Source organism: Eumetopias jubatus, unplaced genomic scaffold, assembly GCF_037043125.1.
Source record: "Eumetopias jubatus isolate StellerSeaLion01/CBP00866 unplaced genomic scaffold, mEumJub1_p1.0 scaffold_16, whole genome shotgun sequence".
Classification (NCBI taxonomy): domain Eukaryota; kingdom Metazoa; phylum Chordata; class Mammalia; order Carnivora; family Otariidae; genus Eumetopias; species Eumetopias jubatus.
The window spans coordinates 4,173,881-4,198,681 of NW_028274822.1; the positions used below are offsets into that span (position 1 = coordinate 4,173,881).

General features: G+C 39.1%; 1 protein-coding gene across 1 annotated transcript in view; it reads right to left on the reverse strand.

Annotated features, from left to right (window-relative positions):
• The window catches only part of ZNF407 (zinc finger protein 407), a 443,038-nt gene that overhangs the window by 141,242 nt on the left and 276,995 nt on the right, over positions 1-24,801 (reverse strand). The window contains exon 7 of the mRNA XM_028102875.2: positions 24,355-24,475. Within this exon, the coding sequence (XP_027958676.1) occupies positions 24,355-24,475 (121 nt within the window). The remainder of the gene's footprint in view (positions 1-24,354; positions 24,476-24,801) is intronic.

Below are 24,801 nucleotides of genomic sequence, written 5' to 3' on the forward strand. Positions count from 1 at the left end.
GAGACCCAGTAAACACGTCGTCTCTTCACTCACGAAGAGAGAACAGAGGAGTATCAGGAAAGCATGGCGGAGCTCACAACAGCAGCTCTAGGAACAGCACTCCACAGATGCAGAGCTGTGGACAGGGCGACCTTTCCTACAGGCATCCAGATGAAGCAGAAACGCAAATATTTTTCCTCGTGAATGGGCATCCTGCATTATGGGAATAGTCCTGTAACTGGATCCAAGATAGTCCCCTGGAAAAGCTTAGGCTAAGAACCTTCTATCCCCAGGCAGTCTGTCCTGAAATGCACATGCCCAACTATACAGAGTTAGAAAGATTAAATCAGGCCAATTCCTCTATTGCTATACTAGAAAGAAACAGAGCAAAATGTTAATGCAACTATAAAGCAATGCCCACTTCTATTTTCCAAATATACTTTAACTATATATTTCCATTAAAAAATTTATAACAACAACAAACACTTTTAAAAATAAGAAGAACCACAACAACAGATTTTTTTTTAAGCCATTTTAAGCTTTGCCTTTGGCTAGGGTTCTGTCAAACTTTATGTTCAGTATCTCTTAGAACTTAGACTAAATATACCTTACGGTTGTGAAAATATGCATATATGGGTTATTTCTTTCTTGTCACTACTGAATTACCAAACTTGCTTTTCCTACAAATCCCTATTGTTAATAATCACCGTACTAAGTAAAAAATGAATAAGCACCTCATGTGTCCTCTGTGCTTGTCACTGGCCGGCTACTCTGAGGATATCACACTACTCCTAGAGGCAGAGACAGTGAGAGATCTTGTAGAGAAGGAAGGGAGCATCAGCAGATGAGCTGACTATCAAAGGTTAAGACCTCCATCCTTACATATCAAAGATACCAGGCACACTCTAGGAAAAGGGTGGGGTTGTAGAGTCTCTTAATTATATCAATATCCTTGGAATAATAACATCATGTTGACAAAAGTAAGAGGAAAACATCTGAGGGTGGATGAAACAAATGTCCACTTTTGTGATAATTAAAAGGAAGAGGACCATTTTTTGAATTTCCCAAACAGCTGAGCGAACTGTTCCAAGTCACTCCCTGAATTCTGCAGATCTCCCATTGTTTTCCATGATACCCCCTCAACTCACTACTGTTTACTGACACCAGGGAGTGAAAACAAACAGCTCCCACTGTACTTAGCTGGTGCTGTTATTAGGACTGCCCACTCTTTCGTGCCACCTACATTATTTCTTTATGGAAAAAGCTAGGCATTAGGAATCATCAAAGACAATCCTGATCAAGTGAGGAAATCAGAATTACCAAAAGCCACCAACTTCAATTTGTAACACATACTTAAATACAAGACAATATAAAGCAATGAATCCTCCTCTTTGGTGAAGGTCTTGAAGAGATGACATCGAAAACAAAGTATTTTGTGTTTGGAAAGGGTGTAGTTGGACAAAAATAAACCAACATCTCTTAGTACCTAAATAGCATGTGGAAGCTAACAATCAGGAGACTAATGGTGAAGCAACTGAAGGGGGGGAGGGAAAATTTAAAAAGGTGAGAGGCATCTTTTTATTTAAAAATATAGACTAAAACAAGAAAGTGGTGTGTTAGTTGATATTTTACAAGGTATTAAGGATCATTTCATACACATCTGTTTTACATATACACACATATATATTTTTATTTATACTATATATACTGCTCATATATTTTATGTATAATACGTTATACATATTTTTATAATTGTTTTATACATGAACAGATAAGATTAAATACATGCTAATTAAATACATTAGCATTAAATACATGCTAACAAGAACATAAAAGAGGCAATGTCTGTCTTCAACAGAAAAGACACATTTTATCTATTTCATGGATGACAGTGTATTTGCATACAATCAAAATCTCTTCCTCTCTATTTAATGTCATGCCATACAAAACTTTTTAAAATACTGGGACAAAACTGAGCCTTTCACACCTGCAAAATCAAACTATTCCAATCAAAGCCTAAGAAGTAAAAGCTAGGACATATTGTGTCACTATCCTTTAAAGCAGAATACCTGCAGTAGGTAGGGGCAAACTTTAGTCGCTGCATTCGAGAACATCTCATAACGTCGCAAAATTTGAGGAACAATAAATAGATCGGACACCTTCTGGTAAGTAATTCTGAATGTTATTCAGCCCCAAAATGCTCATTCTTTCCACAAACAGAACTTACGAGTAGTAATAAGCATGGTAAACTGAAGTGGTGCTAATCAAGGCTGGTGGTGCAGGAGAAGGAAGGATGATCCAAGATATGATTTCCAACAGGGTCATGGACAAGTCACCAGGCATAACAGCAGTTAAGCCAACTGGGCACACAGTCATTAGGACTGGGTGACTGAACAATGTCTTCATTTTGACACCGATTTTTAATGTAAAGAGCTTATTTGTGTTCCACGCTCATACACTGGAAGACTTGATATTAAGCTGGCGATCCTCCCCAAACCGATGTACAGATTTAATGCACTCCCTGTCACAGGCTCAGTGGGATGTTTTACAGAAATTGAAACGCTGATCCTAAAGTTCATATGGAAATGCACAGGGCCTAGAAGAGCCAAGAAAGTCTCAGAAAAGAACTACGTTGGAGGACTCACACATTCCGAATTCAGAAGTTATTCCAAAGCCACAGTAATCAAGACACTGTGGCAGAAGAAAAGGGATATAGCTACCGGACTCAGCAAGGGGAGCCGGGGCGGTGTGGTTCCACTGAAGTTAGAGTCCTGGCCACTGGCTGCGGGCTCCCTATGAGCGCTGGGGACGCATGCAGGACTTGCTGGAGCCACAACCTGCATGCACAGTGTGAACGGGGAAGTCATGAGGAAACTCAGAATCAGGTTTTGGGATATGATGTGTTGACAGTCTTGAGGCAGCTTACGACAGATACACAAAAGAGAATAATGTACAATGTATTACAAAATATACACGCTGGGCAATAGCCAAAGGATCAAAATGGGAACTAATTTTAAGGCTTCTTAAAATATATATAATAAAGTAAATACTTCATTCAGTCCAAAGGCAATGTATTTCAAAATAATAACCAGAATATCAAAGGGCTTCTAGAGCTCTGCAAAATTGTTTATTATTACTACTAACTCACTATTACACAAAAAGCATTAAGTTAAATTTATATCATATTTAATCTAAGGAAAAGGTAGCTAAAAAAATTCTGAATCTTTCCCCTCTTTTGATATACGTTATTTTGGTTATTAAAACAAAAAGCATCAGTGAAGTTGCTGAACAAACAACTGCATATTTCAAACAAAAAGTCTTAACAAGGGGTAGATACAGTGAAAGCCTGCCTGCTACCACCGTCCCACTCTGTCCAGATAACCCCCACTCCCGCCGGCAGGTACAACTTACAACTTCTTATCAATCTTTTGGTAGAATTAAAAATGACTTTTTCAAACCACAGATACATTGTACATTCTTATCTCCACCCTCCAGGTATAGGAGCTTGCTGGCCTAACATTAGGCAGCATCTTGCTTTCCTTACCTAACAATGCAACAAGGGGGAATCTTTCCACATCAGCATGGGAGAGCCTCTCTTGGCTGCTTTCTACCCTCCCCTCCTCCCCTCCCCCTCTCCCCTGCCTTCTTTCCCTCCCTTCTTAACGGCCACTCAGTACTCCACAGGACAGGTACGGCATATTACATTTAAGCGATCCTCTATTGATGGGCATTTACGTTGTTTCTAATCACTTGCTAGTGTGAACAAGGTTGCAATGAATAATTGTGTAGAACACTTTCTATATTTCAGAATGCCAAGAGAATTTCATGATGTCAAGTGGAAGTGTTTCAAATGTCAATGGGCATATGCTTTTGTAATTTTGATAAATTCTGCCAAATTGCCCTCCAGAGAAGTTGTAGCAATTTATACTTCTACCAACAATGTTTGAGAGATCCTGCTTCTGCACATTCTTGCCAAAGGAGTGTGTTACCAAACTTGCAAATTTTTGCCCATTTGGTAGGAGAAAAAAACTCCAGCTCACTGGAGTTTGATCTGTTAATTTTTAATTTGCATTTCTCTTATAATGAATGAGGCTAAGTATCTTCAAATAATGAAATGCCATATGTATTTTCTTTTCCACGCACTGTTTTCATATTTTGATCTCCATTTTTTCTACAATGTTGTTAGTCACTCTCTTATACATTCAGGAGACTGATGGTCTATGACAGAAGCTGCAAATATTTTTTCCTTCGTTTCCTTTTTCTCTTCTATTGACTTTGCTTATGGTAAAAGAGAAGTTTTTAAATTTTGTTCAATGGCCTCCACTTGGAAGTTATAAAAGAATTGTCCCAAATTTGGTTCTAGTACTTGTATATAACCTTACATTAAGTATTAGATCCTTTTCAAAACCATCCTAGAGTGTGGTGCAAAGTGTAGATATAGACTACAAGCCGGATCTCTCAATACCATTCATTACTAGTCCATCTGTGCCCCACTGACTTGAAATGTCATCTCACCAATATTTTATTTGTTTGAAGCTAATTCTGGACTTCCTACTATAGTGAGCTGGTCAATCTGTGCACGTGCCAACCTGTTTCAATAAGCCAGGCCGCAGAAGGCTCACATCTGGTTGAGACCATCCTCCTGCATTGTTCTTTTTCCTCCCATCACCTACACAGGCCATCATGGAGCCAGTCATAAGACTGTGGTCTTCGGCAGGCGTGGCAAACATCTTGAGTTAACTACGGAACCACAGAGACCTGGGCCAATAATAAATTAATATCCCTGACACAACTGGGTATTTCCCATGTACTTATTAATATGTGCTAATATGATCTTTCTGATAAAGAAGCCGAAACACAGAGAGACTGGCCCAGAGGCCATGTGCTGAAGGGCATAGAAGGGTGTCTGCACACAGAAGTCCTAAATAAATCTGAGTTTTCTGTTTCCCCAAGGGAAGCTATACATCTGCCTCAACATTCTCAGATTCACTTGTCTGAAATTAATGATGGTCTTAATGTTTGGTAACAATTTGGCATTGTCATATATGTAAAATGACCAAAAAAATTCTGAAAGTTCTACTTAAAGAAACATGTCAGTTTTGTTCAACACCTTGATCCTCAAACTTTCTGACCACAGATCACTCTTTTGGTTTACGGGAATAATACATGTATCTCATAAGGCTGTCAGGAGAATTAAAGTAAATTACATTAAGCATGTTCAGAAAATGCAGTAGGTACTCAATTCTTTTTTTATTACTACTACTAGTCTTTCTATTACATGCAAGACAGTTCAACTATCAGGATCATTATTAGCAATTTTCTTATTGTATTTGAAAGGCAATTTCAATTCATTTGAATAAAAACAGATTCCCAAAAGTTATATAAGTGTATATATGTGTATACATTGAGAAATGCAATTTCTTCTTCTGCCTGTTTAGAATATAGTCTTTGAACTCATATTTTTGAAAATAATTACTCTGTAGTTAGGTTTTATGTTTTGGAACAAGTGCATCAATACTATGCACTATAGTACATATTTATCTAAAATTTCAGTGGAAAGGGGTTTCTACTATATCTTTATAACAGTAATTCAAAATGAATAAGGAAAAATCCAAAGAAAGTGTTTATGTAAATTAAACTTAAGAAGTTAATCACATATTTTTTTTTAACCAGTAGTATTTAATTATAAATTTACTGGGCAAAAAAACAGTCTAAGAAAAATGAGAAAAATCTCTGTGGGAGAGAAGAACATAAAGCTGCCAAGTCACTGCAAGTTGGCGGAATGTGCTCCAATATATAAGCTCAGGGTCTGTTTCACAGTTTATGTAACGCAGCCCAAGGTATATAGTCCTCTACCACTTCTGTTCTCACTAAAGGACCCATAAGGAAAAAACCTGATAATTTTAGACTACAGAACATTTGGGCTGTTTAAATTTAAAATTGGTGAGAAGCTGTTAGAATAAAGAATTTCATATTCCCCTGCCTAAAATGAAACATTTTATCGATGGATGTTTAGCAAATGGATGTCATTTGGAGTGCTGAACCAAATAAATCACCAGAACAGACAGCACAAAGATCCATGTATATAAGGGATAAAGATGTCATTTCCGATCAATAAGGAAATGATGGGTTTTATATAATAAATGGTGTTGAGGCAACCGTCTGCTGTATGAGGAGAAACAAATTAGATTCTTATGGCCCTAACCATGTAAAAATAAATGCCATTTGGATTCTAGCATTAACATAAGCACACGAAATTATAAAAGTGCTAGAAGAAAATACAAGAAAATATTTTTATAATCTTGGTTGGAAAGAGTGCTCCTAAATTCAAAACGCAAATGCTACAAAAAGATGTAGCAAAATATACTTCATAAAAGTTAAAACTGCTATATACCATAATACATTATAAATAAAGTTAAAAGACAAGTCAAAGACATGGAGAGAATACATGCAACATATATAAAGACAAATGATTAATATAAAGACTATAAAATGAGTACCTATGATTAATAAGAAAAAAAGATAAAAATCTCAAAAGCTGGATGAAGAGCATAAGCAAGAAATCCGTAATTGGGGATCTATAAAAGGTAATGTAAGCATTAAAAGGTAATCGATGACTCTAGTAGCCAAGGAAATATAAATTAAAGCCTAACATAACAGAGAGGCAAAATTCAAGAAGATTGATAACATTAATTATTGGTAAGGGAAATGAGTATCACTGCTGACAGCGTCAGCTTTCCGAAGACATTTGAGGATAGCCTTTAAAATTAAAATATACACATACTCTTGGATTTAGGAATTCAATCTCTAGAAATTAACCACAAGAACAATCATTAAGTCATTATTTATAACACTAGGCTAAACATTAAACACTAGGAAAAAATTTGAAATTAGGTATGTGTTAACAGAAGAATGGGTCATTAACTTTTGGTGACCCACACTGTGGGATTCAACACTGCTGACAGGTAAGGGTTAACTTGCAAGACTGCTTCCCAGAGGAGCAGCCTGTGTACTACAGAGCTTCATGGAAGCCAACTACACACTGGGAGGACACAGCCTGATTACAGGGAGAGAGTATTCTCCAACCACGAACGTTCAGTGGTGTCAGGACAAGGCAAGAGCCCTGGTGGGCCAGGTCACTAGATTGTTCAACCACAGCCCTAAACACACACCCATGAAGGATGGTACTCCCCCAGTGCTGGAGCTGAGCAGTTCCACAGCCAAAGGCCCAGAACTTTCCCAGCATGACACCCAACACTGTAAAATCGAGTGCTCCTTCAGCCTACAACAGGTATGGACAGAGGCTGAAGGGAGGAACAATAACCATGCACCTGTCTATGACCACCTCCCCGCAAATGCTGTTGACAAAGGCCTAGTGTGTATGCTCATCATTCACCGTAATTTGTCGGACAAAAGCCATCAAATAAAATAAGATAAATCTTATGTCCCACCATGGAAAATCTTCCAAGACATAGTATTAAGTTAAAAGAAAAATAAAGTTCCAGATGAATACATATATGGCTTCTTCTAGCTTTTTAAAATTATATACACGTAGTCACATAAATATATATATGCATTAAATGGGTATAAGAAGGAAAGTCAGCACACTACTCATGGTAACTATCTTTATGGAAAGGCTTATAAATCAGGAAACTTTCATGTTTGCTTAGTATATATTTGGGACACCTGGATGATTCATGAGAGTATCTTCTTTTACTCATGTAAAGCAAATATGATCAGAACATGTATTTTAAAAACAAGTGGATTGTATAGTATTGTATCAAATGTAAATATCATAAACAATAAGCAGTACAGCCGACATAAGCTGGGAATAGAGGTCGGGAAAACCCTAAATGCAGAGAGTCTCCTGTTTATACAGAAACAATTCAAACTGATGAATCAAGTAAAAGATTTAAGTACAGTAAGTTGTAAAAGTAATCACTTGGATTGCCAAATAGAATACTATAATAAAAACAGGGAAGAGGGGAGGGGTGTAGCGGAAAATGGGGTAATCGAGCTAACCTTTTTGGATATGTTACAACAGCCAGATGCTGTCTGCAAACCAAGAAAGAGAGGAATAAGCAAAGTCTTCAGGTTCTCTCCAGCAGGACCAAGATATGAATGATTACAAGTGGTTGTATCTCAGGGAAATGGGGTGCAGCAGTGAGATTCTGACTTTTCAAATGACAGAGTTCATATAGTAAAATTAATGTACAATGATAAGTTTTATGGGTATTTAAGTAAAACAGGTATTTAAAAATAATGCTATGTTACAATTACTTACAAAATTATCCAAATCCTTTTTTTTTTAAACTAAGACAAAAAGAGTACAGGTATCAGAAATAATCACAAAATACAATGTCTTGAATTTTTCCTGCAAATTTTAATTGTACATTTTCTGGATCACCCTGCTCTGAATTCTATGAATTTTCTTTTCATTTTGCCCCTGAACTGGTGGCTTCTATTAAATATGATAATTCCAACCAGACCACTTATATTCATGACTTTCTGCTGTTCATAAATCCCAATTCCTTGAACTCAATCGCTCTGACCACAAGAGCTCACGTACATTTTCTCTCTCCATTTCTCATTTATACTTATGTTAGTATTTGTTATGTGACGGAAGGTGATAGGCAACATCTGATGCTAAAGCAGAGCCATGTCTTACAAGAAAAAAGAATTTGTAAGTCAGCACAGAAGTGGATGAAAACTGATGCATTACTGATCCTGTTGCACTGTTCCCAAGTGGACACAGGTATCCAGGTTCAGGTCAAGGTGCTTCCTCGAGCTCACAGCCACATTCTGAGTGCACACACGGCCGTGTGCTCACACAGAGGGCTGCCCCTGGCAGCCGCAGCACCAGCCACGTGTGACCTCCAGGAGGCCTCTGTCCATCTGCACAGGGAGGTACTGGTCTGAAAGCCAAGGGAACAAAGCCAGGCTTCCAAACACACTTCCTGGGAGGCACTTTCAGAACAGAAGTCATGTGAGCCCAATTATTGCTTCAGTTCATATGGAAAGTGTCCAGTAACAACAACAAATCTATTTCTTCATGTATTGACTTCCTGTTTTCAAAATGAATTTATTCAACAGATATTTAATATAGTGCTTACCACACACAAAACAGGAAACATACAAAGGAATGGTTTTGGTTCTGCCCCCATAGACAGTCCCGTTTGATAGATGAGTCATGTACATCCACAGTGTGCTTCATAACATGAAACTGAATTTTGAAAGAGTTGAAAATCTCACCCAGCCACTGCTGTACCCACTTCAGTGACATCTTTAATTGATAATGGCTCAAAGTCACCTTGCTTTCCACACTATTTAAAATGCTTTCCTGATTTCAACTCATTTCTAACGAGACTGATTATGTGCACACTCCCTATGGATACAGCACCACCTTCGACGGGTTCATTATGTAAGGGTTTCACCAATCCCGTCACCACCACCTCTGTTCCCAGGAGCAGGCGTCACCTGCCACCCACTCCTCGCCATTCATGGCGCCACAGTCACATGCCATCACAGTACTTCTCTATTCAATCTCTGCTCAAGGTATCTACAGCCCTTAAGAAGAGATAATCTGCTTTAAACGTAACAACCTCCTTCCCGCCATCTACTCTGTTGGAGAACAATGAAGATCACAAAGGAAGAAAATGGTAGGAAGCAACACTGAACTGTTAGAAACCTAAATTATTTTGTTAGAATTTAACATTTCAAGAATGGCCCCCCTCCTACACCCTGTGAAGTGAGAAAAGGAGACTGATTTAAATGTGTGGCCAGACTCGGCCTGTCCTCCATGTCCTATGGAGGGAGGAGGGGCCATGGGTAGGTGAAAACCAAGAAGAACCTTGATTTCTCCTTGACTCTTCTTTAGCTCAAAGAGAAACAATACATTTCATTAACTGTTTCAGCTCTCAATATCCTGCCATATTGCCCATCTAGGAAAGGAGGAAACTTCTACAGCAGGAGTTCTGTGAGTCTTTAATGAGTCTAAAGGGGGTGGACAAAGGGTACGATATATAGTGTGTTTCTCAAAGTTATTTGGCTACAAAAACACTTTTTCTAGGCTGAGTTAACAATATCGCGTGAAGATCATGATTTGTGAAAATCAAAATGTCCAATTAGCCCTACAAACTCTTCCACTGATCTTCCAGGCCGGCTGGCAGTAAGCGCCGGCAGAAACTCTCTTCGGTGTCATCTTGCCACTCTTTTTATCCTGGACCTTTGAAAAACACAGCCCCCACCCAAGTCTTCATCTCTTACAGGATGGATTTGATTCTTTCCTTTTCTATTAACCACCTAAGCTTAGCAAAGTGAAATGCTATAAAATCAGGAAAGGCGTGTGGATGAGCAGCTTTCTGAACAATAAGTGTGTACTAAGGACGTTCAGGCAGGTGCAGCCTGACCATCCTTTTAGGTCCATGCAATCACTGGAGTCGTATTTATAAGAGGGGCGAAGGCGGCGAAACAGTGGGCGTACAGAGACATACTCACGAAGGAGTCCGAACTACTAAAGTAGAACGTTATTGAACTGTGGCTGGAAATCAGTGACCAGAAACAAAGGCTACTTTACAAATCACCTTCCATATATATATATATCCTATATAATAACATATATATCCTATATAATATATATTCTATATAACATATATATCCTACATAACAACATATATATCTTATACAACATATATCCTATATAACATATATATCCTATATAATAACACATATATATCCTGTATAATACAATAACATACATATATGATAATTTACTATAGCATTTCTAGTTGAAAGCTTTTTCAAATTTAAGGTGACGTAAGTAAAATTTCACTGAACCAAATATGTTTTGCGCTATTTCTGATAGTCTAGGCCAGATCTTGGTTTTACTTGGGACAATCTAATAATGTTGAAGAGAAAAATAAAATGGCTTAGTTTAAAACACCAACAACTTCGTGCACGCAAGCCTAAGAGTGTGGCTTGACCGGGTGGTTCCACCGACAGATGTGATGGCATACATCACCACCTGCTCCAAGACTCTTGTAGTCTAGTTGGGCAGGGGCTCCCCTAAAATTTTAAATACTTAAGTGGCCAAAAGGAAACAGCATCCCTCACACCTGGTTTATTGAGGTGTGGACTGGCCAGTCATCCATCCAGGCTGGGATCAGAGCAAGGAGGTGGGACAGGAGATAAGACAGGAAGTTTCTTTGCCGGTCCCTCTCTCTGGTAACTGCGCTGCCACAGGAAATCGCCAACTGCCCCGTCTTTCTAAGTCTTTCCTAAGAATCTTTCCCTGGCTTGAACTCCGTTCCTTACAAAACTCCCTAAGTGTGTATTTGCTTGATAGTAGATTTCAAGTGAATACTTTATCAATTTTGTTAAATTGAGTCTGATAATCAAGGAGCATTTAAGGCTTTTCTAATTCTGAAGTTATAGGATTACTTCGTAGAAACAGTTAATAGAAAATAGTCACTGATGGCGAAGGGCCACTGAATTTATTTAATAATCTACGTCTATCTTTACAAAATGCTCTATGTAATCCATTTAAAAATAATAACTGGTTCATTTCAGTCTCTGCACACAATGCTTCCCTTTGTCCCTTGTAAGTCTCTCAAATGTCTTATTTTAAAGGAATATATAGTACTCCCGGAAGACATTTTCCCATTTCTATTCTCTTCGACTCCTGCGAGCCCTTGTTCTGTGTGATAAGGCAATCTCCTCCGGGATCGGAGCTGTGTAGTTTCGCACCACGAGTGACAAGGACTCGGCTTGAATAACTGCTGTGCGCAGGTTGTAATTATGTCAGCTGGAGTGTTGAACAAGGGGACTGATTAATGTGAGCCCCGGCCCAGGCGCAGGCCCTATCAAAACCTCCGCGCAGGCCAGCAGTGGGGACGGGTTAAAGCAAAAAGACAAAACATGCTGTATCGCCCATGATAGATGAATTGCTCCAACAGTCTTCAGGCAGATGTTCCGGGACAGTATAATATACAATTACTCTGCCTTATCACTTTCCCAGGGACAATAAAGCTTCCTCCTTCTATAGCTCATGTGAGTGAAGGCAAAATTCGTTTTACTTTTACAGCACCGACTCACTTATCATGGTGCCCTGATTGTGCTTTTACAGCTAAAGAAAACACATATTCCACTTTTAAACTAAAACAAAACAAAACAAAACACCAAAAAAAAAAAAACCCTTGAAAATAAAACTGGAACCCTGTTTGAATCTCTTCGACTTGAAAGCACACAAGTTTTAAGACTGTTTTGTTAAAAATGGATGCAAGGAAGGTGATGTGTGTGTGTGCATATTAGTTAAAAACAAGCACATATAACTCAAGAAGTAAGATTTGGGTCGCATAATCACTATATTCAAAACATCGCCTTTCAACAGCCATGCAGAAATCATTAACTGAAAGGAACATGTAATTAAAACTATATATATATATATATATGCTGGTATCATCCATATATTTCTCAGGCCCAGCCACACGGCCCCCCGAGTCTGGGAGGATACTTTCCCGATGACACTCTTATTACTGCTGTTCTTACTTGGTGTCTCTGGTCCCCTCCTCCTGAAGGACACTGTGTGAGCTTAGGAAATGGAGACTGCCTCAGAGCCCAGCACAGCCAGTGCTGAGACAGACCTGGTTCAGGAGCGCTATGGGGATCACGTCTACTATATTTACTTGGACTCACAGCAATGCTGCCCAAATTGGTGACAGGATGTACAGAACCACTGCAATTTGCAAAAAGGGAAATGAATACGCTTTTAATTTTTAAAGTTCAAAAACATGCTAAAGCCAAAAAATTGAGATGTAGCCACAATAACCACTTTGTGATAAGCACAATTAATGAAACAGAGCAGCCAAAATGGCAGTGGGATCAAAGGAAATCCATACACAACCTACCTGAATGCAAAAACAAACAAAAAGCATACGTCAACCTGTGGGACAATGCAGATGACTTATTTCCACTTTTCAGTGGTGCAGGACAGCTGACGCCAACACTCAGCAGCTGTAATACACCCTAAGTCCCGGACACAAATCGCGTACCCCATCTCACCCTAAGAAGTGACAGATTTGCTTTCTCTCTTCATATCATACACACACTAACTCCAATACCCACATGATCCTTATTATTACAACTCTCTGGGCAGGACCATTCCAGCAGAATTCTAGGTTCCTAGAAACGTGGCAATTGGAAGAAGGTAGGGGGTCAACCCAAAACAGTGAAATAGAAGTTTTAGCACAAATGGACACAGAAGATATAAGTAAGCCCACAATGGATACAGGAGTTGTGCCGCGTGCATAATTACTTGGAGTAAGTCAAGCAAAGACAGGTAAAACAGATCGAGTGGGCTGTAAATACCTGGGGGAGTCAGGCGTCATCACAATAAACGGCTGATGACGTCACTACAGTAGCCTGTTAGATTTACTGGTCTGAGAAGAACCCCAAGACACTCACAAAAACTGTTTAGTGTAAGTCATAGAAAAGATGTCACATTTTAAAAGACGGCATTTAGAAATGAGTGTTTGTTACATGACTACACTGGACTGTTGACTGGTGCTAAGCAAATTTCTGAATCACATGTAACAGGTAAAGTGATATAGGCTTTGTGGAAATTCTTCCTATAAAACAAATAAAATCCTAATATTGGGGGGTGTGGGGGGGCAGAATAAAAGCATTACACAATCTCTATGTTCTTGATTCAGAAGTTTTAAGACAAAGGTGAAAGTGGGAGCTGTGCAGTCCCCCAGAATGCAGAGACGTCGGCAGAGCAGAGCTTCTGAAGCTGCAGCTCTCCATCTCGAGAGCGTGTGCCTACGGCGCAAACATGAGGTGCTGCTCTGCATCCCGAGGGCTTCCACTGAGGCACGTAGGACTGCCCAAAAAATACCATCAGTGCCTGCACACTGCTCAGACACCGAACCCCGAACCTTAGCTGCTCCATCCTGGCCATGAGCGGCAACATGGCGTTCCACGTCCCTACTTCAGCTGGAGCTCTCACCCTGGCATGGAAGCACTTACAATTTAAAAAGCAATCTTGAGGGCGCCTGGGTGGCTCAGTTGGTTAAGCAACTGCCTTCGGCTCAGGTCATGACCCTGGAGTCCCGGGATCGAGTCCCACATCGGGCTCCCTGCTTGGCAGGGAGTCTGCTTCTCCCTCTGACCCTCTTCCCTCTTGTGCTCTCTATCTCTCATTCTATCTCTCTCAAATAAATAAATAAAATCTTAAAAAAAAAGCAATCTTGAGGAAACAAACAAGAACAAATGCACAATGTGCACCCACCTATGCGCCCTCCCGGCTTCTCCCAAGTGTCCTCCCAGAGCAGCCCTCAAGACGGACCTGCCCTCAAGAGCGGCCAGCCTGCATTCTTACCATGTTCTCCCTTCTGGGTACCTACCTGGTGTCTGTTCCCAGCCTTTGACTAGAACTGGTCTTCCTGAGACAGTCAGTGACCTCTTGGTGACTGAGGCAAGGGACTACACTGCCCTTACTTACTGCCGTCTGACGCAGCCGAGTAGAGTTCCCCGGCTGCCCTGAGGTCCCGGCCCTTTCTGGGAAGCGACCTCTCAGTCTCTCTTACCCTTGCTATTTGCCACCCCCTGCATGTCTTGTTTTCCACATTTTCCAAGGGAGATTTCGCTCATGTCGATGCCATCAAGGACTTATTATACATCCATTGCCATTTCCATGAGGACAGCACAGGGGTGTTTCAGGGCTCACACAGCCCAAACCTCACTCACTCTGTGGCAGGAACCTCCCTCCTCCAGCATTGGAGACCTTGGGAATGGCGCCCCCCCCCCCCCCCATGGCCCTGGTCCTAGCCTGCATCTGTCCCCCTGCCCTTGAATGCACACATTCCAGCTCCTGACGAGCATGTGAGTCCGCCAGCCTCTCTGTCTTCGGCCAGACTGCCAGCTTAGGGCCGGGCACTCACGATTTTCTGCGGGTACCTCCGCAACAGTCTATGCCACGACCTCCCGGCCCCCGCTCTGTCCCTTTCTGGCTCACCAAGTGCACTGTATCAGTGACCTCTGACAAGCAAAATGTGACTATGTCCCTTTCCTGCTTAAAATTCTCCACGGGCTCCCCATTGCCTTTGGGGTAAAACTCAAAACAGTCTGGCACAGATTTCTTGCTGCCCTGCACCCCCTCATCCATATGCCCTGCAGTCCAGGCTTGCTGAAGTGAGAAGGAAGCTTGCAGTCAAATGGAAAGTATAATTTGGGAATAGAAAGCCAGACAGAATCTTACCTGTAACTAAAATTAGAGCTATCTTAAGGTTTTGGGACAAAAAAAATTCTCAAAATTAAGTGTCAACCACTTTTTACCCCAAATAATACAATCCAAGGGATTGATTTAAGCACAAGCACTGAAAATTTACATTTTCTCTCAACGGGAAAATGATAATTTGTTTTATGACACTTCATATATTTGTTAAATGTTGTAACTTATGAAGAAACAAAACATACTGAGGAAAGAAAGGGCCAAGTACAGTTCACCAACATCTATTCAAATCTTAGAGTGAGAGATCTCCAAACAGTGTCCTCAGAGGCAAAAGATACAAAATGAGGGACGAGGATTGTTCAACAAGATTCAGGTCGAAATCATTAAGAGTAAGGAATTACACTTAGGGGTTAATATTAGGTTTAAATTCCCTGTAGGGGAAAGTATCAGGTCACATATTATGTCGCAGATTCTGGTTTATTTCTACCGCAGCTCACCTGCAGCTGTGCAGTAAAGGATAGTATCGGGTCCTTCCCAAAAAAAGAAAGAAAATAAGAAAAAAATCAGGAGTGTGTCTTGTTCTAGAACTTCTCACAAACACAGTACTTCTCAGAAACAGGAGAAAGCCAAAAGTTTGGGCTACATCCCTTTAATTAAGAAGATGAAGACAAAGTGTTGTTTTGAGAGTCCTTCTAAAGGTAAAGTCAGAACATGCACGTGCTACCCCAGGGCAGGTAGCGTCGCGCTCTACCGACGAGCAGGCGTTTAACGTGGAGAAGACACTCCTTCCTGAGCCTCCTACAAACTACCGCATCCGCATTTTGTAAACATTCCAAGTGTTTCTTTCAGTTTTTTACAGGCCCTAACGTAGCGATACTTCAGAATCTGTGAAAACCAAATGGTATAAGCACGACCTCATCATTCTTGCTTAACTACCAACACGTAGTCAGACTTTTATACACTTCATCGTCTGTTTTGTGGTTTTCTTGGACACCCACAACGGAGTCTGTGGAACTCCGTCCAGTCTGGAAGGTGTGCCTGATGCTCTAGTGACCCTTGTTGGTCCCTCCCGGGGATCACGGAGTTCTCCCTAAGCTGCTGCGGGAGGCTCGGGTGCTGGGAGGTGGAGACAGTCACACGGCGGCTGTTTGTTGTGGGATAATAGCTCTAATGTCTGAGGAATAACTTATTATGCAAGAGACTATTGCCCCAAAAAATACTTTCTATTTTTTTCATCTCTAAGGCCTTTCTTTCTGCCACAATATATACAGATATATCTAACTACCACCCAGGGGACTGTCCATAGTAATTCCTTGTAGAAAGACCATCCCCAAAGATAGCTTTGGTCCTTTTATAATGACTGGATTTGGGATTCGGCAACAGCAGGTTAGATAAACATGTTTGTCTAGGTTCTACCTGAAGAGATAGCAGAGGGAATGTGTGGTCACTTTGTGTTCAAAATGGCTCTTCTAATTAATCTGTGATCTCAGTGCTTATTTCAGGCTCGTCGACAAACAAAACAACTTACTTGTATGATAAACAAAACGAATTAGCTCAGATTTTTTTTCCCCTTTTAAAGACATCGGAACACATTTGTAATTTTTAATGCTATGGAATCTATTTGTTTAAAGGTCCACAGATTTTCTTTGACTAAAACGAGTTTTGTTAGATGAAAATTTACCCACTTTAACTAAAGACCTGACATAAAGCACTTGTGCTGTATCAGCACAGAGTCTGTCAGGCCGAAACGAAAATTTAAAAAGCTTATGTGCTTGGGTGCTAGAGGGCAGGGAAGAAAAGTCTGAGTAGAACATGCAATGTAAAAAAATCACATTAGACATAAACAGTATAGAAAATACAAAACCAAATCAGAATTACAATTAGAACCACAGAGATTTTTAAAAAATCACTAATAAAACAGTCGGAGGAAATGAGATACTTGTTCAGGCAGAATTTAGTTTCTGCTGAAAAAGATGAAAAACGTTAGGCAAAAAAGAATACATTTACATACAGTACAACCTTCTTAATTCAATAAAGAAAATCTGAAAAGAAGATACAATTAGGTCATTTTATTAGACAGACCCTCAAAAAATCCCATCTAAACTTACCAGAAACATCTACGACTCCATTAGGATCATCTTGACACATGCTAGGAGGCTCTTCCTAAGCAATATTGATGCTTGCCAATGACCAACCAGGGCTTCACAAACCAGCCACGCTACTGACATCTACCTGTGATTAGCTGAACTGTGGGCAGGTAGCAAGCAGGCAGGGGCAGCTCCCCAGGAGAAGCGCCCGCAGCCTGCACACGACCACGCACAGGCACAGTGGGAAGAAAGCCTTGCAGCTGTCATCACACTATGAGAAGTTTGTGAAGTAACTGGATTTTTAGGCTTTCAAACTAACCTTTCAGCCTAGTCCATTTGTGTTCTATTCCATTAACTGGATTAGCAGTTACAGTAGAGTAGAATCTAAAGAGACAACAGGCTTGAGGGAAATAAAATGAAATAGTATTCACTGGTACTTTAAATTATAAAAATGTTTTTGGGGTTTTTCTAATGTTCGGTTTTTTTGTTTCTCTGTTTTGGCGAGAACATTAAAGTCCTATTCTTTTAGCTACTTTCAGTTACATAACAGTCTTACTGGCAACAGTCACCATGTTTTACATTAGATCCTCAGACTTTATCTTGTAGCCGAAAGTCTGTACCCTTTTGTTGTTGTTTGTTTTGTTTTCTTTAAGATTTTATTTATTAGAGAGAGAGAATGAGAGAGCGCACACAAGCAGGGGGGAGCGGCAGGCAGAGAGAGAGAGAGAGAGAGAGAGAGAGAGAGAGAGAGAGAGAGAAGCAGACTTCCCGCTCAGCAGGGAGCCGGATGTGGGACTGAATCCCAGGACCCTGGGATCATGACCTGAGCCGAAGGCTCAGAACCACCCAGGTGCCCCAAAGTCTATACCTTTACCAGCCTCTCCCCACTTCTCTGGCGCCCACCACCTGCAACCCTTGGAAACCACTTTTAGGTGTTTCTATGGGTTTGTTCCTTTTTTTTTTTTTTAAGATTCTACATACAAGTGATATGCTGTATTAACCTTTCTCTGTCTAGCTTATTTCACTGACAAAAACAGTTTTGATTTAAAGTCTGTTCTGATATAACTAGGCTTTTGGTATCAATCAAATTGCTTTAAATATAAATTTTATCTAATATTAATACTACAGATTTTCATCTGATTACTTTTTATTACTCTACTTAGAATAATGTCATTATTCTTTGAGAACATCAAAATCACCCAACATAAATGAATGCTACCTCTGATTTTTCTAATAAAGAAATGTGTGCTTTGGGCGCCTGGGTGGCTCAGTCCGTTAAGCACCCGCCTTCCGCTCAGGTCATGATCCCAGGGCCCTGGGATCAAGCCCCATGTCCAGCACCGTGCTCAGCGGGAAGCCTGCTCCTCCCCCTCCCTCTGCCTGGCACTCCCCCCTGCTTGTGCTCTCTCTTTGACAAACAAAAAAATAAAATCTTAAGAAAAAGAAAAGATATGTGTGCTGTTCATTTGGTATGTATAGTTTCACTTTTCTCTTGTTATCCATGATGTTCAGCTACCGAGATGAACACCTATATATTTTTTTTCTTCTTACCATTATTCAGGGCAAATCCAAGTTTGCTCTACCCACCGCTTCTCCCAGTACGACCTGTGAACCTGCACAGGAAGCCAAAGGAAAACTGAAACTCTCTGAAGAGATCATCCTAAAGGAGAAAACTACCCCCTGTGGAGTTCGTCTCCCTAGCTCAGGACGCTGCTGGAACAGATGGAAGGTAAGAACGAGACCCACTGTATACTGAATTCTTAATGCCACAATAACCAAGGTAGTTTGTCTTATTATTTAATTATGCATAATAAACATAAAATGTTTATATGGCAAAATTACCTACAAAGGTATAATATTATCTAAGACCTGAAACAACTTTTCAAAATTGAGACTCTTTATAGAAATATATGTTTGAAAAATTAATTCAAACTCTAAGGGGAAATAAATAATTATTACAAATATAATCTTTTATCCTTGCATCTTAACCCAAAAAATGCTTCCAGCATCATGTAAAATGAAGATAGAATTCAATTAAAAGTATTTTTGACAAAAAACATCTTTTTGACGACTATTTTCTAAGACAGATAAAAACAATTAGAGGGTCACACATACTTCAAGTGGTTGTGACAAATGGCAAACTCTACCTACTCCAGTCACATGGGTGAAAACTTACCGAATTTATAAGAAATAAGAAAATATTCAGAGGAGTATCACAAAAAAAAAAAACATTTCTAGTTGAGATATCACTTCTTCAGTTAAATATTACATCAAATATTCTTAGCTTCCCCCTCACACAGGAAGGAACGACAAATGCTCGTGAGACCACAGCCTCACGTGTCAATGACTCTTCTGTGGAATACACCGGCCAGGAGCCAAGTAAACCAACAAGCAGACGGGAACAATCCAAGTGTACTTCCTACAAGTTCAGCAAACAACGGAGTGAAGCTTTCCTATGATGCAGGAATTGTAGATTTTACTCCACAGCTCTATGATACAGCATATTTCTATTGGGGTTATAATAGCAAGTAATTTAAAAATAAAAATAGTAAATAAAATGAAAAGTGGAATAGTAAAAAAATTTTGTTGAAGACCGTGTGTAATACTGAAAGTACGAAGGCAGTTGTACAGCTGAGGAAAACTCTGGCCAAAAGCAATCGTAGGAACCACGTATGCTATGCCAACATCCATAACAGGGACCCTGTACACAAGTGATCAAGTTACCAGAGTTTGACTTGAAATTTTAGTTTTCTTTAATTTGCTAAATGACACGTAAAGGTGCAACATACGATTTTTAATACTGCAGGTAGCATTCTGTCCTTTTTTTTATGACTTATCAGGTTTACTGCTTAATATACATTTATTGTATTTCCCCCATAAATCGTAAATAAAAAACGGAAACCAATTAGAAGTGGATTTTTCACTTAAAAGAAAGCCCAAGTACAGCCATCTATTCTGTTGTGAGAGCCCGTCACTAGTGAAACAGAATACAGTTTGATATTAATAAATGCTATGGGGAAATAAGGATTTACATTTTTAGAAAGGGTACTTACTATAACGTTTTAAAGGTTTTCTATTTTGTAACATAGAAGTGACAATATATAACAAAGGGAAATAAAAATATAGAAAAATGCTGGAATGTTTCCATTTTAATGTAGAAACAAATTAGGGCAGGACAGTGTGCTCTGAATCTAAATTTATGCTTTGAAATCATAATGAATAGTAATTAATGGTGAAAAAGTTATGGAGTAATGATGGAATATACTGATTTGTAATGGATTAGACTTTTGGATATTTTAGACAGCAAAAGCTTAGGAAAGGGATACATGTTTACATCTGAATAGAATGAGATGTCATTGCCTAAATTAATAATGCAAACTTGAAAAATAGCCCCCGGTTCAAAAGACCAATTATAAAATTCTTTTGTAAACAGATCTATATTCACATTTTCCATGAATAATTGTAACTACAAGATTTCTTCACTAATGTTCAATTTATAAAATGAAAACTATATTTTCAAGTGAAACTCAAGTAATACTTCAGTTTCTAATGATGGTAAACTTACCTGCAAATAAGTGTTAATAATGACAAACACAGGAATACTCTATAGGAATAATTTTTATGTATCTATATTAACAACAAATAATAATCAAAATGGGAAAAAAGTTATTTAAGTGTTTTAAGTAATAAAATATTATGGAAAAATATCAATAAGACAAATATATATAACCACACTCAAATTTATCCTGTGAAAAAGACTTTTCCTTATTGTTGTAAGGTAGACATGGTAGGCATTTTCTTATTACACTACGCAACCAAGACAATCGTTGCGAACTTCTCTGCTCATTTTAAATCTTTTGCTTTTAAATCTTTTGCAAGAAAACGAAGGTATCTGTCATAAATTCCACATTTCGTTTGTAGTTCTAACATCACTATTCATATACTTGCAAGATTTTGTATTCCTAAGCAAGGTTGACTTGTCTTTGTTCACTAGTGAAGCAGACCCAACCACACGTACACAGACTGATAAAACTGTCATATGAACAGAAACTGTTCAAACTATTAACCATCAATAATCAAATTTCCAGAAAGTTTTAAACAAAGATAAAACCAACCTTTTATCAAGAATTTCAAACATTTCAAAAGGAAATTTGATAGACATCATGAGATTTAAGTGTCCTGAGTATTAATTCACAGGACAGTGACAAGACTCTCAGAAAATACAATCTCCTTTTGCCCACAGTGACTGTCGGAGGTGTCACGGGGATGGAACCCAGGGAGCTCAGATGCGCTTCTAAACAGAAGTGATGCTATGTCACAGAGACAGGTAACACAACCTCAACCCCAGCAAAAGCATACTATGACTTCACACCAAGAAAACCTGAAATATTCTGAAATGTTTATGCATACAAAGACTAAGAGTCTACCAAAACACAGTACTTATCAGTGAGACAATATTCAAATCCCAACCTTTGTAGTAATACTATTAAAAGCCATAAATCATACTTCAAGGAATTTCTTTTACAAAAAATCTGGATGGATATGCACAAAGATTTAGGAATAAGCATTTTCAAATGAAAATAGTTAAAAATGGCCCAAATGTCTAAAAACTTCGTAAAATGACTACTGTTTACTAATCTAACTTGAAGCCATGCAAGTATCAAAATTACACTGTAGACGAGTGGTCTTCAAATGAGGCATTCGAAACTCTAAGGGATGTCAGTGATTATGTAACAAATGATTCTGGATTTAATGTATTTTTAACAACTTCATAAAATGGGGGGAAAAACCATCAGGGCATGTATTATAAATAAATTTCAACACACTGCAGACCTTCAGGGCATCGAAACTCTTGCACCATCTCACTGAACACTACCCTGAAATCACAAGGTGAAGTAACACCTATATAACCGTCCAAGGGACAAACTGAGAGGAAAGGAGACCCAGGGCTCCAGTGTCTCAGCCAGCCTGTGCTCTTCCTCTAATGTGAGCGGAGCTCCTGTAAGGCTGCTAACTCTAACCACCCATATTTTATGAGAGGTTAAGGATGTCAGTGCCTGTCGGGTCAGCTCCTCCAGAGCCTGAGCTCACCTACACCCTCCTGCTAACCCCAGAGTGAGGACATGGGCCGGGCGCCGAGGCTAACCCAACAGCTACTCTGATTAGTAACTCCCTCGCTGGAAAATGTTTTGCTTGTCCAAACAGTATCATATAATTATTTCTTAATATTATAAGTAAATACTACAGACGTTACCTAAGAAATCCACTTACAAGCAGTAAAAACCACTTTTATCTATTTTATATAGGGATCTGGACATGATCCTGTTTGATATAATAGTTCTGCTACTTAAGAGTTTGAAAACCATAGTTATTTGAGATTAATGAAACAGAAAGGCAGTCACAATTTGTTAAGTACGAAAACTAAAACTTATAAGAAACAAAAAAATCCACCAGAACCACAATTCAAATCCAATGCATACAATATAGACTGAAAGAATATAATCCTGAGCTAAATGTGATAATTAAGGGAAATTTTTACAATGTTTCTAATTGCTCTTCTGCGTTTTACAGAGAAGGCAACTATACAGTATGACCCCTTCAATAAGGAAAAGAACATTCAAATGTTTATTTTTTAAAGAATTCATATCAACACCTTAAAATGTGTATGTCTACCTCTAATTGGATCACCATTTTACCAAATTTCCAAGAAACACCAATCTAATGCTAAGCAAAGACAGAATTCATAAAATGTTGAATGAATGAATAATTAATGAATGAAATATATCTGTAATATCTCTGTACTATTAAATGACCTTTAACATAAAACTTAATGCAATAATGAGGACAATAATAGAGATTATGGCAATATATTTACTGAATGCACAGGCTATATCCACAGGAATACAAAAATGTCTTTTTTAACGAAGGCTTCAGGCTTAAGGTATATATATATGTGTGTGTGTGTATATATATACATATATATATGTATATATATTCTAACATTTAACAAAAGTGGGCTGTATTGAAAGAACACCTCAATGTTTCTGCGTTGTCATGTGTAATGGGGTCCATGAGATTTTCAGCTCCAGGATGGAGAAGGCCCTCACACAGTGATTCAGGCTGCACCGTGTAGCTGATGAAGTTAAGACAGAGTTCATTTGGCTGCCTGCAAACTCTGTGGCGTCTAACAAGCCACCTACTGTGCTCTGAATTCACTCTCACGGACTCCAGGTATAGCGTGATCCTGCTGCGTGTCCATTTCCCATTTTATTTATCACTCTGCACTCTCCACACATACCTTGTCATAGAGTAAAACAGGATTATTTACCATTGCCTGACTATATCTCGAACTTTGGGCACCTATGCTTTGCTGCGGCTGCAAGGTTAACTCTGCAGTGTGGGAGACATCACTTAGCCACCGCGGACCTCAGGGAGCGGGCTGAGCACATGTGATCTTGATCATACTGTCAGCCCGAAAATGCTACAGCACACCATTACCTCCTGCACCCATGGGTCATTGAAATTAACTTATCTTTTAAGCCCTGGCTGAAATGCTATCTCCTCTAGGAGGACGTCCATGTGCCTGGACTTGTTCCTTCCTACGGATGCTCCTGGCCTTTTTATTTCCTCACTGAAATCTGTATTATAACTATTTAGAGGTACTACAAGTCACCTATTATGCTACAATATCCTTCAAGGCAGGAAACATTTCTCGTATTGTCTTCATTGCCTGAAAGTACCTCACTCAGTACAGATGAGATGCCACATGCACGGAATAATTGATGAAATGGAATGGTCCCTTACTCTGGCAAAGAAATAAAATTACTTGAAATTCAGGTGTACAAAGGTTTGCAAAACGCAAATGTTAAGATTATAAAAAATGGAAAAGAACTTTACAATTTTAAAAAGTCACTAAAATTTGATGGTGAAATAAACTCTACCTAATAAGTGAATCCTGCTTTACACTGTGCTAATCCATGTTGATCAGAAAAATGATTCTTTCCTGTGAATCCACCATGGTGACCACCTGACTCTACCTGCTTGGTAATGGACCCTTACCTGTAGTCACACCAGGGGCATCTGTAGGGCTTCTCTCCCGTATGCACCCGCTTGTGCCGAGTCAGATGAGACTGGGTTGTGGAGGCAAAGTTACACTCATCACATTTGAAAGGTTTTTCTCCTGCAAAATATAAAGCAATGCTGTACATGAATAGTTACAAAAACTGGAATGAAGGGCTAAACCTGTTACCGACAATTAAAAAGAAACTTATTTCCATAAAAATTTAAGAATATAGTTCAATGGACTACTCACATTTAGGACACTTGAATATTCATTCCCAGAGTGATAAAGTTAGAAGACACCACTGATTTTTATTTCTGTATTTGAATGGAAGCAAGGTATATATTATGGAGCTCAAATGTAACTTACACAAACAGAAATCTAAATTACAGCCTGGTCTAGCACTGCATTTGGAGTCCTTTAACAAACTATGTTACACTAGAGAC